This window comes from Xenopus laevis, chromosome 2S (genome assembly GCF_017654675.1).
Source record: "Xenopus laevis strain J_2021 chromosome 2S, Xenopus_laevis_v10.1, whole genome shotgun sequence".
Taxonomy (NCBI): domain Eukaryota; kingdom Metazoa; phylum Chordata; class Amphibia; order Anura; family Pipidae; genus Xenopus; species Xenopus laevis.
In genome coordinates this window covers 50800235-50820360 of record NC_054374.1, presented here as the reverse complement: position 1 = coordinate 50820360, position 20126 = coordinate 50800235, and the positions used below count along the sequence as shown (strand labels likewise).

Below are 20126 nucleotides of genomic sequence, written 5' to 3'. Positions count from 1 at the left end.
TTGGGGTATATTGCTGAATTATATAAGCTGTCATCTACATGAACAGCAGTGGAATGACTAGTTATTGGGCCCCTAAATTCTGACAAGACATTTTCTTTAAACATGTATTGCAGCTGCTATCAGTCTGATATGACCCCCTATAGTCCCTGGACCCCCACCCAGCAGCTGCAGGTTATGTTTCTTCTATATTTATGTGTGTATATATATATATATATATATATATATATATATATATATATATATATATATATATATCCGAAAGGTCTATATAAATACAACAGAAAACCCTCACAGTAATACTACTCTGAGTTCTCTGTCAAAAGAAACACAGCATTTCTTTCTTTCTTTTGTGTATATATGGGCTTCTGTATCAGACTTCTTGTTTTCAGCTTCATGGCCTGGGGTTTGGGGCAGATTTGTAATGTCAATTATAAGTTTTATATCACAAAATAATAAGCACAATGTTCCAGCATACCATCAAATCTTGTGTATTGGTGTGCATGCAGTGCATGGCTTATTCACATAATAAGGAAAGATGAAAATGACTGTATAGTAAAGAATTGAGAAATAAGAAAAGGAAAAAAGAGGGTAGGGAAATGTTTGGTGTTCAGTGGAAATAGAAATAGAGGCTGTATAACAATTAGATGATTAGGTTGGGTTTACCTTCTATTTCCACTGAGTTTTCCAGGTAATGGGGCCCAAGGAAACCATTTCAGCTCCACTTAATAGCTTCTCTTTAGGGAGTCATAGTAACATAGTAACATAGTAAGTAAGGTTGAAAAAAGACACATGTCCATCGAGTTCAACCTTTTTTTTCTTTCTTTTTTTTATTAACTACCTATCTGCCAGTTGATCCAGAGGAAGGCAAAACCATCTGAAGCCTCTCCAATTTGCCTCAGAGGGGGAAAAAATCCTTCCTGACTCCAAAATGGCAATCGGACTAGTCCCTGAATCAACTTAGACTATGAGCTATTTCCCATAACCCTGTATTCCCTCGCTTGCTAAAAAGCCATCCAACCCCTTCTTAAAGCTATCTAATGTATCAACCTGTACAACTGATTCAGGGAGAGAATTCCACATCAATATGGGAAAAGGAACTGACTATATCCCAATGGGGTAAAATATGGGAGAATGCCCGTAAAATAGTAGTTTGTACCCAACAAAAAGAAAGTGTATATAAAACTATGATAAATTGTTATTTTACACCGTATAGACTCTCTAAAATGTTTCCGCAAAGCAGTCCTATGTGCTGGAGAGGGTGTCAACTCAAAGGAACATTGCACCATACTTTATGGGCATGTCCGAAATTTCTGGGCAGATGTTGTTCATTTAATAACATTTGTATTAAAGACACCCATAATTATAGAAATGCCTCACTTACTGTTGGCCCTTCCGATCCCAAAACTTAACAATGCAGCCCAAAAGTGGATCAACCAAGTAGCTACAGTGGCTCGGCTGGCAATAACTTCCAAATGATCTCCAACAATCCTTGTAATTTTGCTAATGTGAGTGCATGTAACCGCTCAATACTGATAACTGGCAACACCAAATTGGTTGTATTAGCTCGTTAAAGGTGGCCATAGACGCAAAGATCCGATTGTTTGGCAATGTCGCAACTCAAGAAAGCTGAAAAACAAAGATTTTTCAGTTTCATGGTTTAGGGGAAGGCTACAAAAAGCTATCTCAGAGGTTTAAACTGTCAGTTCCAACTGTAAGGAATGTTCTCAGGAAATGGAAGGCCACAGGCACAGTTGCTGTAAAACCCAGGTCTGGCAGGCCAAGAAAAATACAGGAGCGGCATATGCAGAGGATTGTGGGAATGGTTATATACAACCCAAAGGTCACCTCCAAAGACCTGCAAGAATATCTTGCTGCAGATGGTCGCAGAGTCGCTTGTTTTATGCAAAAACACATTTCGACAAGCCACAGTCATTTTGGAATAAAGTGCTTTGAACTGATGAGACAAAATTGAGTTATTTGGTCATAACAAAAAGAGCTTTGCATGGTGGAAGAAGAACATCGCATTCCAATAAAGCCACCTGCTACCTACTGTCAAATTTTGTGGAGGTTCCATCACGCTTTGGGGCTGTGTGGCTAGTTCAGGGACTGGGGCCCTTGTTAAAGTCGAGGGTCGGATGAATTCAACCCAGTATCAACAAGCTCTTCAGGATAATGTTCAACCATCAGTCACAAAGTTGAAGTTACGCAGGGGTTGAATATTCCAACAAGACAATGATCCTAAACACACTTCGAAATCTACAAAGGCATTTATGCAGAGGGAGAAGTACAATATTCTACAATGGCCGTCACAGTCCCCCGACTTGAATATCATCGAAAATCTATGGGATGGTTTGAAACAGGCTGTCCTGCCATCAAATTTAACTGAACTGGAGAGATTTTGTATGAACGAATGGTCAAAAAACTACTGTTTCCATAAGGCATGTTATATAGTAAAACGAAGTTGCTACTTTGAAAGCTCAGCCAATGATAAACAAAACTTCAAAGTATTAAGAGGAGTTCCCAAACTTTTTCATATGACTGTAATATTTAATTAATTAGTTAAATAGTTGTTTTATCTACACTCATATTAATTTAGTCAGACATGTATGTGTAGGTTTTGTATATTTATGTTTAATGTCACAAAATATGTTTTATAGTAATATTTATTATATAGTTTTTTTGTAAATGAGAAATAACTTTAAGATTTCACTACTTCTAATCATTCAGAGGCCTATACCTAATAACTATATAAAATATATATATAATATATTTTAATGGATATTGGGATGCACAGAAGCGGTACCTTAATTTTCTCCACTGCGCAAAACAGTATATTTGTTTATAATAAAATGTCATTGTGTAATATGGACCAGTAAAATGGTGCTGGATCATATGTGTAGTACACAATGGCATACCCTAATCTGTGGGTTAATGTTTTTAGTTTGTCAAAGTCAGCTATGTTTAAAAAAAATGGCAAGTGTTATAAGGACTGTAGATCTCGTAGAAAAAGGTTTCGTGCATCAGTGGACAATTGTTGATATATCTCTGCATCAACAACTTTCTTAGACCATTGTGTATAGATTACTGCAACTCATAGGTGCAAAACAGGTTATACTAGCTCTACTGTTGTGCCTTTCCATTATGAACAATTGAGAAGGAAATTCCAGCTGTAAAAGCTAATGATAATATGCTTCTGCATCTAGACATACTGCAGCTTGTAGAATCTACCATCTGTGGCCGCAACTCTTGCAGTGTGAACGGCAGCAGAGGTACCAGCCTGGAGCCACCATTGCACTCTAGACACATGCCTCTTCTGCCTACCCCTACATCTGACCCTGTCTATAGCACTTAAAGGGTTAGACTTTATTTTATTTCTTTTTATAACTGTTTTGAGGTGTTTTGATGAAATTTCTGTGTTTATGTGGATGTGGATTAAATTGTTTCCCTCCTAGCCCAGTATTAACAGGGTAGCTTTTGTTGTGTAAGAAAAAAATATCCCAAAGCTGCAGCTAGAGGTGCAACATTCATATAATTACCCAGTATATTTTAAGGGAAAGTTCACCCGGAGCTCCCCCCAAAGTAAATTTAAAATACATTTAAGAAGAAAAGAATCAGTATAGCGGAGAATTACTTAAACAGGGGTCTCGCTACTGGGAATACCGATGCGCATTTTGCCCATAGCTTTTTCTAAAATAAAAAAAAAAAAAAGCTTTGAAAAGCTATGGGTGAAATGCGCATTGGGGTGCACTCACAGCAATGTTAAGGTGAGGACTAAAGGATTGTGCAGTGCCAGGTGGTTGCCTTGATTGTAGGCTCTCAATTTTGTGAAATTATTTATTTTTGCTTATGCCTGAAGGCAACTGGGACATTGGGTATACATTTCTGATTGAACAATAACTACATTAATGTGTTATTTTACCTTTAGTGAAACAAATGGATTGATCTTAAGGTGGCCATACATGGAGAGATCCGCTCGTTTGGCGATGTCGCCAAACGAGCGGATCTCCCTCCGATATGCCCACCTTGAGGTGGGCAATATCGGGCTGATCCGATCGTGGGCCCTAGGGCCCAACGATCGGATCCTAACGATGCCCAAACGGGCGGTCGGATCGCGGAACCGCATCAACGAATAGATGCGGCCGCGATCTGACGGGATTTTCTGTCCCATCCGATCGAGATCTGGCCAAAAGCGGTGAAGCCCGTCGCGGGGCCCCATACACGGGCCAATAAGCTGCCGACACGGTCTGTCGGCAGCTTTTATCGGCCCATGTATGGCCACCTTTACACCTAACACATTGCTGCTATTTCCATTTTTTTTAAATATGTATGAATATTTAAAATTTTGAATAAATAAAGTGCGTTTTACCTAATATATTCCCAGTAGTGAGATCCCCTGTTTAAGTAATTCTCCGCTATACGGATTCTTTTCTTCTTAAATAGCTTTTGTTGTGTTCCAGGAACCCTTAGCAACTAATTAACAATTAATAAAGTAATTAACAAAATACTGGTGAAGTCCATTTATAAAATCAGAGGTAATACATGTTTGGGTATTATTCTACCCAGATTTCCCTATTAAAATTGATTGACTTGATTTTAATAATACACCCAAAGTTTGCTCCAGGTCTAGTATCCACAGCAACCTATCATGTGCTTGAACTTTAGGATGAACTTGAAGGGGCACATTTACTCAGTTCGAGTGAAGGAATAGAATAAAAAAAACTTCGAATTTCGAATGTTTTTTTGGCTAATTCGACCATCAAATTGGCTACTTCGACCTTCGACTACGACTTTGACTCCGCCAGTAAGAGAGCAGCTGGGGAGGGGGGGTTTTCTTATTAGCTATAGAGGAAGCAGACCCCCCTGTTCCCTGGGCCCCCCTGTGACTGCAGGGTCTGTTTTCTCTATAGTTATAACAGAGCAAAGTAGCCATAGTACTAAAAGGAAGGAATAAAGAACTTACAAGCTAATTGTGTGTAGGGTGTTGTACATGCAAAGCAATTATATTGAGAGCACATGACTGAGACAGGAGATACTAGTTTTTATTTACTCCATTGTTTTAAATCAGTTCATGTGAGTACACTGTGCTTTCTTTTTCTAAACAACAATGTAGAACATTCTAAATATAACAATTTTTTAAGTAAAATATATAAATCAGAACATGCAGTCATATGAAAAAGTTTGGGAACCCCTCTTAATTCTATGGAGTTTTGTTTATCATTGGCTTAGCTTTCAAAGTAGCAACTTCCTTTTAATATATAACATGCCTTATGGAAACAGTAGTTTTTCAGCAGTGACATAAAGTTTATTGGATTAACAGAAAATATGCAATATGCATCATAACAAAAGTAGACATGTGCATAAATTTGGGTACCCCAACTCTCCAGTTCAGTTAAATTTGATGGCTGCCGATCATAGACAGCCTGCTTCAAATCATCCCATAGATTTTCGTTGATATTCAAGTCTGGGGACTGTGATGGCCATTCCAGAATATTGTACTTCTCCCTCTGCCTTTGTAGATTTCGAAGTGTGTTTAGGGTCATTGTCTTGTTCGAATATCCAACCCCTGCGTAACTTTTTCACTGATGCTTGAGCATTATACTGAAGAATTTGTTGATATTGAGTTGAATTCATCCATCCCTCGACTTTAACAAGGGCCCCAGTCCCTGAACTAGCCACACAGCCCCACAGCGTGATGGAACCTCCACCAGGTGGTAGTAGGTGTTTTTCTTGGAATGCAATGTTCTTCTTCCGCCATGCAAAGCACTTTTTGTTATGACCACATAACTGAATTTTTGTCTCATCAGCCCAAAGCACATTGTTCCAAAATGACTGTTGCTTGTCTAAATGAGCTTTTGCATACAACAAGTGACTCTGTGGCATGAGTGCAGAAAGGCTTCTTTCTCATCACCCTGCCACACAGGTGTTCTTTGTGCATGATGGAACCTCCTCCAGGTGGTAGTAGGTGTTTTTCTTGGAATGCGATGTTCTTCTTCCGCCATGCAAAGCACTTTTTGTTATGACCACATAACTAAATTTTTGTCTCATCAGCCCAAAGCACATTGTTCCAAAATGACTGTTGCTTGTCTAAATGAGCTTTTGCATACAACAAGTGACTCTGTGGCTTGAGTGCAGAAAGGCTTCTTTCTCATCACCCTGCCACACAGGTGTTCTTTGTGCAAATTGCAATTGTAGAACGATGTACAGATACACCATCTGCAGCAAGATGTTCTTGCAGGTCTTTGGAGGTGATCTTTGGGTTGTCTGTAGGATTTCTCACAGTCCTACGCATATGCAACGCCTGTATTTTTCTTGACCTGCCAGACCTGGGTTTTACAGCAACTGTGCCTGTGGCCTTCCATTTCCTGATTACCCTCCCTGACTGATGCACGATTTGTAATTAATATGTAAATGTGAGCCCTACAGCCCTATTTTAACTTGAAGGGCTGCCCCCATCACTATGTTGTGTAACTACTGTTACCCCCAACCAGAGTGCAGGTATTAGCAACAGATGTCTTTTAAGGACTCTTACCCAAGGGATAACACTTTTCATGGTGGAGGTGGGTAAATGGTGATGTAATTTCCTGTGAGTGGGTATTTACATTTGTTGGCACTTACACTTGATAAAGAGTGCATTGTAGTTAGAAACATATATGCATTAATTTCTGCTTGGTCCACCTTCTTTATAGTCTCTATAATTTGCACCACAGATTTCTATGCATTTTTTGACTATGTCCTGAGAACACACTCTTTGTGTTATGCCACAGTTACCACCCAATTTATAAATCTAGTTTATTCCCTGAAAATGTAGGTGTTTTGCCTCCTCTGGAATTGTGTGAATTATTTATTTGCATCTTCTCTTGTTCCAGCTACCAAAGCCCCCCAAACATGATATGGGATATATAACACCTGTTTAACATTGCTGCTTTGCTACTTATATTGAGTAGTATCAATCCAGAACAACATAATAGTTCTTGTATGGAGCCAGATTGCAATCCATATGTACATGGTGCTCAATTTGTCCCTTCTGCTACTTGTAGAAGAATTAAGCACACAACACCAAATATTCCCAAATGGCACTCAATGTGCAAATATCCAGGCCCGGATTTGTGGAAAGGCCACCTAGGCCCGGGCCTAGGGCAGCAGGATTTTAGGGGGGCGGCATGCTGCCCAACCACACCCACATTAGTTCAAAAACACTGGGGATGTGCAGAAGATACAGTAATTTAGTAAATTTCCTGTGCCCAGTCCACATTGCTCAGGTCCCGATCATGAAAATTTGCTTAAATAAAGGGGGGACACGGGTGACGAATGGCAGTGGGCCTAGGGGCACCCGCTATGTAAATCCGGCCCTGCAAATATCGTGAAGTTGTATGTGAGATCCCAGCTTTTAGGGCAACTCCCGTCTGGTGTTGCTTCCAATAAGGATTAATTGTATGTTAGTTTGGATCAAGTACAATTACTCAGCTGGCAGAATTGGTGTTTCCCCAAGTTATATTTTTATTTTTCCTAGACTTAGAAGTGTTTATGAGTACATAAGACTTACATTATAATGTATTTTAGCATATCCAGTTTTTAATAACAGGTTTTGTTTAGACATACAGTATTGTGCTAACTAATCATTTAACCCAGCCTCTATGGAATGAAATGGGTATAGAGCACTGGGCACAATCAGGCCTACATTTTTCTAAGAGATTTTTTTCTGGATTTAAAGGGGGTTGTTCACCTTCAAACAACTAGTTGTTTTCATCTGGCTTCCGCCCAACATACTCAACTGAAACTGCACTCACCAAAGTAGCCAATGATCTTCTACTGGCAAAGTCTAAAGGTCACTATTCCATACTAATGCTTCTAGATCTCTCTGCAGCCTTTGACACAGTTGACCATACTCTCCTCCTAGACATTCTATATTCAGCTGGCATTCATGACACTGCTCTTTCATGGTTTACATATTATTTGTCTGACTATTCCTTTAAAGTTGCCTTCTCCAACTCTACGTCTACTACATTCTCTCTCTCTGTCGGAGTTCCTCAAGGCTCGGTTCTATGCCCTCTTCTGTTCTCACTCTATACAACTTCACTATGAAAACTAATTCAGTCGTTTGGACTTCAGTATCACCTTTATGTTGATGACACCCTTAATAACGAAGCCCCTCCCTATATTTCATCTCATCTCCAAATACACTCCTTCATGCAACCTTCGCTCTGCTTCTGATCTTCATCTCGCTTCTCCTCTCATTGCTTCTGCCCATTCTCGTCTACAAGACTTCTCTCGGGCGTCTGCTTTTCTCTGGAACTCTCTGCCTCGAGTCAGACTTTCTCCTTTTCAAACTTTCAAGCGCTCCTTTAAGACCCATCTGTTTAAAGAAGCTTATTCAATGTACCTTACTTAATCAATAATTGCTGTATCAAAAATCACAAATTGTTTCTAAAATCCTAATGTCTCAATTGTACCCTAACCTTTAGTTTGTAAACTCTAATTTGTAGGGCCCTCTAATCCTATTTTACTCTGTAACCCTTGTTTGTTATCCACCATTGATTCCCTGTTTGTTACAACTAAGGTAAAGCACTGCATATCTTGTCGGCACTATATAAATAAATGATGATAATGATGATGATGAGATAGATCACCAGAAATAACGACTTTTTTATTGAAGTGTAAGGTGTAATCTTTCACCTTCTAATGCAGCTCGGGGGGGGGGGGGGCTTCGCCGACTGCTGCTGAACCACACAGCAGATAATGCAACAAAAGGTGTAGCTTAGCCTTTAATGGCAGATTGTTTAAGGAAGTACAGACTGTCCCTTTTGAAGGCTTACACAAAACAAAATAAAGCATAAAATAAAACCCTACTCCTGTCTGGAGGCTAACTAAACAGAAAGATTCCCTTTCTAACCGGCCGGTCAGCTATTCTGATTCTGACACACACAAAATAACAAGGGTATTCACGGCGGCTTTTGTCAGAGCACTTTCGCTGGAGCTCCCATCTCCTCTCACTGGGCTCTCTGTCTGCTCAAAAAACACAGACTTTTAACACTCAGCAGCTAGGTTAATTGGCAGCCCATGCACCTGCTTGCCTGACAGAATTAACCCTAGAGCTGCTGGAAGAAACACTGCTTCTTTTGCTTACAAATTCCCCCACTCTGCCATAGTTGCTAAATTGTAACAATTTAGAGTCTGCACCTGAATTACTGAGCTGCCAGACTGAAACACCAGAGACAGAAACAAACATTCAATTTTAAACTTATATTTTGGAAAAACAGTAAAAAATAAATAATGGTAATTGAAAAAAGTCTTTATTTCTGGGGAACAATCTGAAAACAATTGACCTGAAAAAAGTGTTTGGAAGGTGAACAACCTTTTAAGCCAGTATAGTCAGTACCAGATCTTTGTAAAACATTACAAAAGAGAATAATTTAGTTTAATATTAAAAGAATGACTGCATGTGTTTCACTGTGTGTGCCCAACCAAATTCCCAATTAACAGATAAATAACTATAATCCTTATACGGTTTAAAAAAAATCCCTTATTATATGTTAATTGGGAAACATACTTTAGGTTCAAATGGCACTCAGATTTAAGGTTTCTCTTTAAATAACTCGAACAGTGATAGTGCTCTCACACACACACACATCTTGGACAGTGAAAACCAGGATGTTTTATTTCTTAGGATATAAACAAAACACAAGAATATGGCTTTAATATATGTGAAAGAAATCAAATTTCTCAAATAGGCTGTGGTTATGTTTCAGAATTTGGATTCACAAAACTTTTTCTCTCTCAATTTACAGATCCAGTAACAATGAAGATTGTATTTTGCGCTACCTAAGTATGTCATCAAAGACAGAAATAATTAACTTTTCCATTTTGTTGGAACAAGAGAAAAAAGCCATTTTAACAGTATTAGAGAGAGACGACCGGCTGAAGAAGACAGATGAAAAACGAGTGAGGTAAGGGCACTATTTAACTTATTTTGTGTTGCAGATTTTAGCATATGTGGGCTACCTTTTGTATGTTATGTTAAGTTGTCATTAGCTTTTTTGGAGTGTGCAATACATTTTCTATACTACACGACAGAACAGATGTGATTCTATAGGATCTATAGGACTTTTTGACTGAGAGCCCAGAACACCGAGTCACTGGTCTTCGATACATTTGTAACAATTTAAGGTAAGCAAAGATGCAGTTGTAACTATTTAACATAAGCAGGCCTCTCTCTCTCTCTTGATTCATTAGCAAAACTGTTATAACATAAAACATCTTAGAAATGTGTTCAAACTTTCATAACCTACCAAATTTTGTAAAATGGACATGGTAATTAGGATGTGTGGCCATACAATGGGCGTGGTCAAAAATGTTGATGGTTTTGTCCCTCCTTACATTTTTCAAATGTTGGGAGGTATGGAATCCCCTCACCCCAGCAGGCAGAAATTGGATATACACGGGCCTGGACTGGCAATATGTGGGTTCTGGCAAATGCCAGATGTGCTGCTGTAAGTTGCCATAGACAGTAACTATTTATTGGACTGGTGGGGGGCTGCTTGGGCCTTTGTGTACTTGGAATGCCAGGGCCTATTGTGAAACCCAGCCCAGACCTAGACTGATTAAATTTTTGCATAAATGGCTATTGTTTGTTTACTACATATTATCTAGAATTTCAAACAGTCCCTGCTGATAAATAGAAAAAACACTACTTCCCCAGGGAGACTCCTACCTAATGTTGGTGACTGTATTGCCATTAAGGCTAGTGGCACATATAGCTGATGATCAGCTTTTGTCCACCTGCAGATTTTGGCATGAAAATGCATACATTTGTGTTTTACTCTGAAATACATTCTGTGCCTACACTCAGTGCAGGGGAAGTAAAGTTTCAGAAATAGGTCAGAAATGTGGTACATTCTATTTTGGGCTTCTTTACCAGTCCAAAGCATACACAGCCCTTTAGGAGGGAAGATCTGTGCCTCCAAGTATACTTACTCAGATTAGGGGCCGACTCAAAATATACAGTACACATAGAATATAAATGTTAAAATATATGACTTATTCATAAATAATGCTCTGATGCTAATAGCTAATTGTAATGCTAATAACCTAGTCGCACTGCTAACTGTAACAGTCCTGTAACATCATCTTCTATGACAGGAAAACTTAAGTCTGTTTTCTGCTTAATGATTTGTGACGACCCCTAAGCTTAGCTTCTCAACAGCTGCCCAAAGCATGCTGAGCATCACAAAAATATCAAAATGTGGAATCAAAGTGAAACAAAGATTAATTCCTGGATTCTTTCAGTATAATATCTAGAATTGTGTACCTGTTAGGACGAATCCACAAGATTTCACAAATTATTTATTTTCACAGTGGAACATACAAGCAGGGTTATATTTATAGAGGAGCATAGCACTAGAATGTGGTTGGCAGAGGAAAGGTAATTGATTCTGGGCTCAAAACCAACCAGGATTAAGGGCTGGGACACACTGGGCGATTTGGGGAGATTTAGTCGCCTGGCGACTAATCGCCGCGACTTTTCTCCCCGAATGCCTCCCCTCGCTCTGCGCCTGGCTAAAATGAAAAATCGCCTGCGCTAATCACACGCGGCGATTCGTTTTCCGAAGTCGCCCGAAGTTGCCTCACGAGGAAACTTCGGGCGACTTCGGAAAACGAATCGCCGCGTGTGATTAGCGCAGGCGATTTTTCATTTTAGCCAGGTGCAGAGCGAGGGGAGGCATTCGGGGAAGATTGGTCGTGGAAAGACGCGGCGATTAGTCGCCAGGCGACTAAATCTCCCCAAATCGCCCAGTGTGTCCCAGCCCTAAATGTTTGCATTACCTTTGCATATCTTCTATTGTGCAGAAGGAGTTTTTATTACAACTAGTCTACAAGAAGCCAAAATATGCAACTGTGACATTTAGTGTGTTTCCCGCAAAAGTACTTTTTAAGGTACACTGAATAAAATGCTAACTGCACGAATGAATTAACAGATATTCATGCAGTGGAACAAGGCACGAACTGTGATCAGAGCTTCATTGTGCAGTGGTAGGCAGACTGTACAGCTACAGGGATCACTTTGTGAACCTTACTAGAGCTAGTTAGGGCAGTTTGTAGTAGCCCTCAGATTTGTTTTGTCTAAGCTTTATTTTATGGCACCTATAGATTTGCTGATAGGAACTGAGGAATATTGGAAGATGGTATAAAACCGTTATATATCTCAAATGATAACTATATAAAGAAGGTTTCCCAAGCATGCATTTGTTACTATTGTATGTTGCCTATACAGCTGTTCTTCACTGTTGAACAAAGGTTTGTTTTCTATTGTAAGTGACTACAGTATAGCCAATTTTTGTCACATGGTTAAACAAACGTACTCTCATTTCTAAAGACTGGTGCAGTAACAACCAGCAAGACATTAGGCACGTTATAACTTAATTTACTGATGCAACGTTACACTTACGTTAGTATATGCGAGTAAGTAAACAGAGAAATCTGTTCTCTAGTCTCATTTTGGCCCCATTTCTATTCAAATGCATGAAGAACTTTATCTTCATCAGTCTTTCAAAAATAAACAGAACAAAATTGTATCTGCAGGGTTAAATTCCCATTGTATGCCACTTATGAGGAGAGCCACATATCCCTGAGATGTATTTTTTTGCCTACTGGTTTAATCATTATTTCTGATTTCACTTAAATGCCAGGTTATCTGAAAAACCCACTCATGTACTTACAGGGGTTCTAGGCTTGGAGCACTACACATGGAGTAATTGTTGCCCTGATTTTATCAGTTTACTAAATCTACATGTTCTGAGGTGCTTAAATTACTCCTGTATTCTTTGCTCTGTATGCTGTTTCTCCACACCCAAGTGCAACAATGCCACACATGCCTAAATATGAATTAAAAGCAAAAAAATATTTGAGCAAACTTGTAAGGTTGAATATTTTGAATTCTGAACCAGTATGCTACTATGTGAAATTATCACCATGCACTGTCACAGACACAGAGTGCTATAAATTAGGCTGGAACTGCACTGTGCGCGTCCTTCCGATTCGAGGCGATAAGAGGAATCGCAGATGTTGCATCGAATGCGCTGAATCTAATTTAAGTAATACAAATGTCACATCTACAAAGTGATTGCATACGACACGCCAGTCTTATGAAATGCAACGTTCAGCGTTCGCATCCGACAGTTGTGTGAGAAACAATCACTTTGTAGATGCGACATTTGTATTACTTACATTAGATTCTGCGCATCTGACGTGACACCTACGCTTCCTCTCATCGCATCGGTTTGGAAGGACTCGCACCTTGTAGTTCCAGCCTTATTCAAAATTGCTCTTTGATTTATAAGGTTTAAGCAATTAGCGGTATTTTGTTTTGCCTTTGTTATCACCATTGAAAATGAAAGGAAAAACTGTGGTTACAGCATATGTAGAATTCTATGGGGCACATTTACTAACAATCAAATCTTTTTTTTCACAAATCTCGGAAATTTTTGGTTTTCTTGTATTTCTATAAAGCTCTAAAAATTCTAAATGTATTAAGTATTATTAACTTTACCAAGTAAAAGTTGTAGAGGTACTACAGAAGTCAATGGCAGCTGCACTGATCGGATTGGACCACTTTTAATCAAATTGGCGTTTTAGAAGTTTTCAGATTTTTTTTGTAAATAATACTAAAAAAAAGGTAAAATAATTGCCCAACTTAAATATTGCTCTTTTTCTTTTGGAACAGTTAATTCTGTGTGAAACAATGAGAAGAACACACAATTTATTTATACTTTAAATGGAAAAAAATGTAAACATGCTATAGTGCAACCACAGAACTACAAATAGTTTCGCCAAAGTCACTGCAATTGCAAATAACACTTTTCTGAACAAATCCAATGCCCGTAGAATATTATTTATTTCTACAAAAAAAGATGACAGATGGCTTAGTAAACTTACCCTTGTCTTTTACATTCTGTAAATTTACAAATATGCCCAGTACATAAAGGATAAAATCCTATCGGTGGAATGTAATAAAAGTCACAAAGAGCAAAACAATTTGCACCAATAAGAATAAAAATCCACATCTTGCAATGTAATATTGTTCCTTAAACTGTTATTACATTGAGAATTTTAAGGGGCAGATTTATCAAGGGTCGAAGTGAATTCGAGGGAATTTTCAAAGTAAAAAAATTCGAAATTCGAAGTAATTTTTTGGATACATCGACCATCGAATAGGATACTATGACTTTGAATTTACTTTGATTCGAAGTAAAAATCGTTCGACTATTCGACCATTCGATAATCGAAGTACTAAAAAAAAAATCGACTTCAATACTTCGCAAACTTAATCCTGCCGAAGTGCTATGTTAGCCTATGGGGACCTGCCAGAGCATATTTCTAAGTTTTTGGGTTTCGAAGGAAAATCGTTCGAATTGTACGATTCGAAGTACGATCGGAGTATGATCGTACGATCGGAATGTCGGAGGATTCTATTCGATGGTCGAATTCCGAAGTATTTTCGAAATTCGACCCTTGATAAATCTGCCCCTAATTGCGCATTGCGAATTTTAATTGCGCACTCTTAAGAAGTGCTTGAAGGTGTTGTAATCTTTTGGAGCAAAAATAACGACTTTTTCAATAAGAAGTTTTATTAAATTTACTGTGCATTGACGCAAACTATAAAATTCGCAAATGGTCTTCCACAGTTGGAAGCGGTCGCTAAACAGTTTCCAGGTTTGCAAAAGCTATATTAAATTTGCATAAACTTTCCGAATTGCGAATAGTTTTTCTGTTACTGACTTTTATTACATTCCCCCCATAAATATCCTGTTGCACTGAAAGTATCCTCTGAATAACAAAATCCTAATGCACCAATTGTAATCTGGAGACATTTGTCAATGTTTGTTCATGTAATCCAGCATGGAAATGTCACCTGCAAACAAATGACATACTTTTTGTATGAGAGGGTGAAAGCTATGGAGTTTGCTATAGGGTCCTGGGGGTGGCACAGCAGCAATGTTCTTTTAATGTAGTAACATTGTGGGATATGATAAGCCATCTGAGCCAAATGAGCCAAGGTGATTGTTGCATATATAATAAGGCCACGTACGAGAGTGCTGAGACAAGTAAAGGGGTAATTACAGCAGGAAATTTTACTTTTGCTTTGAATATTCTGAATACAATTTACAGGCTTGATAAAATTGGTTTAATGATATGCCTCCCAGTGCAGTAAAGCATTTGGAATAAATGTTATAGCATTGCTGCTAAACTGGTACTTTGTCTGTGACATTGACAGGGACAGATAAAGTTTCCTTGTTTAATACCTATTAAGACTGAAAGGTCTGCAGACTGAAAGTGAGTGCACCTGTCAAACCGCATCTGTCACATAAGCGTTTACTTTGTGTTCTCTCCAAGTGGAAATTAAATTATCGACATATTTTTTGATTTGGGAAAAAATGCAGTGGCAGTCACATTTATACACAAAGGTCTGTCTGAAAATGGGAAGCCAAAACCTTTAAAGGTTAACAGTTTTCAGGATAGCCAAATAATTTTTATCCCTTGAATTTTTGACTCCCACTGATTATGTGAGGCTTGATGTGGTATAAAATAACAGGGTAAGATAAAACACACACCTTGATAAATTTATTTTACACACCATTTTTCCGGTGTTATTTTTTTTTTTGCACAGCATAATAAATTTGCTGTTTTGTTTGACTGTAGAAGGTACCTCTGAAGCAATATAGAAACCATTATCCAAACATAAACGGATAAAGTCTAGTAGGTCTGGTTAATATTTTATAACCGAATCCGAAACCCTAATTTGTGTAGGCAAATTAGGGGTGGGAAGGGGAAAACATTTTTTTATTTCCTTGTTTTCTGATAAAAAGTCACGCTATTCCCTCCCGTCCATAATTTGCATATGCAAATTAGGATTCGATTGGGCCGGGCAGAAGGATTTAGCCGACTCCGAATCCTGCTGAAAAAGGCCGAATCCCGAACCGAATCCTGGATTCGGTGCATCCATAGAATATATACTGCAAGAGCCTCTATAATGCGTAGGTGGGACTGCTGTAGTAAATAACAGACCTGCTGAGTGAATTTATTCATCAGGCATGGACTTGAGGTGAATAAAGAAAATAATTTATGCCATAAGAAAAAAAACAACTGTTGACTTTAATGCATTTGGAGTGAAAAAAAAAATTCTCGTGCGTCAATGATCTTTGCGCGATTGATTTCAATGCATTTTGCCATTTCACAAATTTTTTCGGAGTTTCGCGGATTTTTCGGTGAAGCAAAACAGGGCAGATTTGCTCATCACTACTGCTAAGGACATTCTAAAGGTAGTAACTACACCTATCAGGCACAACTACATACCACCCAGTCTAGCTTGAACTCTTCTTCATGTGATTTTTTTATAGGGTCAAAAATGCAAGTGATATTTTGACAATGTGTATTCTTAATTCACTACAGATAAATGATTATGCCACGTTATGAAGTGAGCAAAAATTTTGCACATTATATAGAAATTAGGGGAAACATTGTATGAATAGTATATTGTCTAGTGCATTTACAAGATGAGCTACAGCAGGTCTAACCAATGTTCTTCCATGCAGAGGACTACTTTTTTGTTAGAAACATGTGATTGTAGCATGGATCCTATCTGTGGATATAAAACAAACATGAATGAGTAAATTATATTGTTTCAAATTCAAATTCCTAGTCAAATGTATTAGTTAAAGGGGAACTCCGGCTTCTAAAGCAAAATTTGTTAAAGAGGCCCACATAACACAGAAACCCCTAATATACCCATCACAGTTACCTGTTTCTTCAAAAAGTATGAATAAATGCCATTTTCTATGCTGAAATACAGCTTTTTAACAGTTCTTCTCTTTCTGCATCATTTGAAATCCTGAAGGAGGGACTAAACACTGATGTTACAAATTGTAACAACTTCTTCACAGCTTACAGACAGCATGCAGGAACTACATAACCCACAATGCATTGCATTGTGATGTTCCGTTCCTAATTGAGGGGTTTGGAGGATGCAGGCTAAGGACAGATGTCTTTTGATACAAAGTAACAGTAGTCAGCCAGCTCAGCAAAGTAGTCAGAAAGATCAGCAGAATAGTAGGGGCTAGGCTTAAGGAACTGTCAGAAACCATTACAAATCATGAAAAGTCTGCATATTTTTTAACTGATGTATATTGCAAAGTTGCTTGAAATTATGTTTACTTTTCAAAAAGCTAAAGTTATTTTTTGTGGAGTTCCCCTTTAATAACAAATTAAATAATATTATATGTTTTATGAGCTTCCCTTTTTTTGTAACATAGCAATGTTGGGGACTTAAACACACAGTCCACACCAAACAATGCAAGTGGTGCCAAAGCTTTTAACTAGTTGCTAGGCTGAATTGTTGTATCATCATACAAGTTTCATATTCGGTGACAGAATTAAACTTTTGAATCTAGCTGACCAGATGAGCATGGTGGCCTAGATGCTGCTGCTTTGAACTGCTGTTCTACACTCACTTTAATAAATTATAATATATACTTTAATTGACATATTTAAAATATTGCCTGATCTGATATTGGCCAATGAAACAGACATGCACTATTAACCCCACTCAATAAAACATGTTCAGTTGCCTTTCCATTCACAAAATGTCCCTTGTACAATATAGATTCTAAGACATGCTTTCCCTACCTCAATAATGTCCGAATTTCTATCTTACTTTATATACAAAGTTGAAATAGCAAAAGTGATAAAAAAGCTTTTAAACACTCATTTATTTTCAAATTTCACATGGGCTTGATGGATAAATTGGCCTATGAAGTACACAGTATGGGGTTATTTATTAAAGTCTATTTTTTCTGGTCAGAGTTTAAAAGGGGAAAACATAATGTATCCGGAACAAAAAATGTATTTTTTGGTGATTTATTAAACCCCAATGCTGCTAAAGATCTGAATTAAAAGGTACTTCATCTCAAACCTGCCAAAGTCATGTAGAAGTCAATGGCAGATTTTGCATTTACAATTAGAAGATATGATCTGTGCTGGGTTTCATACAATAATCCGAAGAATCTGGGGGTTTTGGACAATAATCTGAAAAAAATCTGAGTTTTCAGGTGTCAAATCTGAAAAAAATAGCACAATTTGGATTTTATCTAGTTTTTCCTGCACCAGATTTTTTTCGAGTAAATTTATTGATAAATATGGTAAAAATGTGGATGGAAGTTTGGTCAAAGTGGTTTTAGGAAAAAAGTGAGAAATGTTCAGATTTTAGTAAATAACCCCCTAAGTGTGACACAATATTTAAATTATGTTCTATATAAACTATAGTGATCAGTTATGACCCAAACTGCAAATATGTGTAACGGTCGGCACCCAACACCAGAACAAATGCCAAGCACCCTGGTCTCGGCTCGTGCTTCACCTGTAGTGTGACAGCCGTTGGCCTCGGGAGGAGCCCTCAGCTACTTGGATGCCACCAGGATTTAAATGAGAGGTGCAAGGCTATACTGTAGGTTCTGGATAGGCAGAGGGGCACAACTGTAAGCAGGGGTGCTTCGCCAATGAGGCAAGTGGAGGCTGTCGCCTCAGGCGGCAGCGCCCCACTAGGTACCAGGGGCAGCAAAAATGCTGCTCCTGGTACTTTAAGAGCGAATTTCCAGGGGAGGGGGGGGCGGCGCAACTGCTGCTGCCTCAGGCGGTGGAGGGGCCAGGATCGCCCCTGACTGTAAGGCAAAGTCTTTGGGCAGAAGGTCGTAGTACAAGGCGTTAGGCAATAGAGTAGTCAGATCAGGCTGGGGCGAGGAAGTCAGAGAATAAGCGTAGTCAGGCAGGCAAGGGTCAAACCAGGTAGTCAATCAGAAAGGATTTAGCAGAAGAGGTAGTCGGTATACAGGCAAGGGTCAAGATCCAGAAGTCAGAATAGTCAAAAAGCCAGGCAGGGGTCACAACAGAAATCAAAACAGGTTCCGACAGATTTAGCTTAAAGCTCAGAAGCACCAGGAACAAATCCTATCACGGGCAAGGTCTGGAAGCCCTTTCAGGCTATTTATACCTTTTGAATTTCACGCCCTTGCGCACTGACGTCATCATGTCAGCGCGCCTGCACCTTTAAATGGAACAGCAGCGCGCCGCACGTGTCCTAAAGAGCAGGCGCCTGCGGCCTACTAGCAGGGACCGTGTGGCGAGGCGGTTGTCCCCGCCGAGGGGGCGGCAGGCATGCCTGCCGTCCCCCCACTAGACCACCAGGTAAGTTCCTCACAATATGTTCACACAAAAATGGCCGTTGTTGTCGACTGAATTCAACAAAGGTAATGTCAACCTAAATAATAATTTTTGCCTAATAAAAGAAACCACTGTGCAACATACATACATTAAAAATGATCTGTGGTTTTTAAGTTATTTGTATATGTATTGCTATTGAAAGCAGTGTTTGACCATTTCTCTCTGCCCTGGTGGCTGAGACTGTTGATTCAATGTAAGACAAGCTAGCTGATTAATAGACCTTAAAGGGGACACGTCCCAACAAAATTTTTCAAAATCCTATTTTATCACATTAGTCAAGCAAAATGAACTTTAATTACACTATATAAATTATTTGAATTTGGTTTTGTTCAGTCTGTGAAGTCATAATTATAGCAAACAGGCAGGGGCCAATTTGTGGACACTGTTATTAAGGCAAGCCTTAAATCTTGTTTGTACACCAGAATGGGGGACCTGATGTCCATGCCCTGGCTACACAATTAAATGGTTAAGAGAACTGGGGAAAGTGTGGAGATCAGTGACATTTAGGAAGTGCTGAATGGAAAGTGAAAGTATTTGTCTGCCCCACATCTATGCCATAGAGGAGGCATAGAGGAGGGGCAGACAATACAGTATATGGTTGACAGCTGAGATTTTTAAATGAACACACAACAGCTATGGAAGCTTTAATTAAAAATAGAAATTCAAATTCATTTTTAATTTAAAAAGGACCTTTATTATACAGCTTTTTGTGACTGGGAGACAGGTCCACTTTAACAGAGCTAGCTGATTTACAATAGCAATTTTTTTACATATAATTTTAAATACACTAAAAGTATTTAATAATTGTATATTGGAAAGTTGTTTAGAATTATGTTTTCTTTTATTAGGCAAATTTTCAT

The 20126-nt window shown here is 38.6% G+C and overlaps 1 protein-coding gene across 6 annotated transcripts in view; it reads left to right on the top strand.

The window, feature by feature from the left end:
• The window catches only part of sytl5.S (synaptotagmin like 5 S homeolog), a 109450-nt gene that overhangs the window by 37153 nt on the left and 52171 nt on the right, over nucleotides 1-20126 (top strand). For all 6 annotated transcript variants that reach the window (XM_041583767.1, XM_041583766.1, XM_041583768.1 and 3 more), the window contains one exon: nucleotides 9786-9944. In XM_041583767.1, the coding sequence (XP_041439701.1) occupies nucleotides 9826-9944 (119 nt within the window). In that variant the 5' untranslated portion in view covers nucleotides 9786-9825. The remainder of the gene's footprint in view (nucleotides 1-9785; nucleotides 9945-20126) is intronic.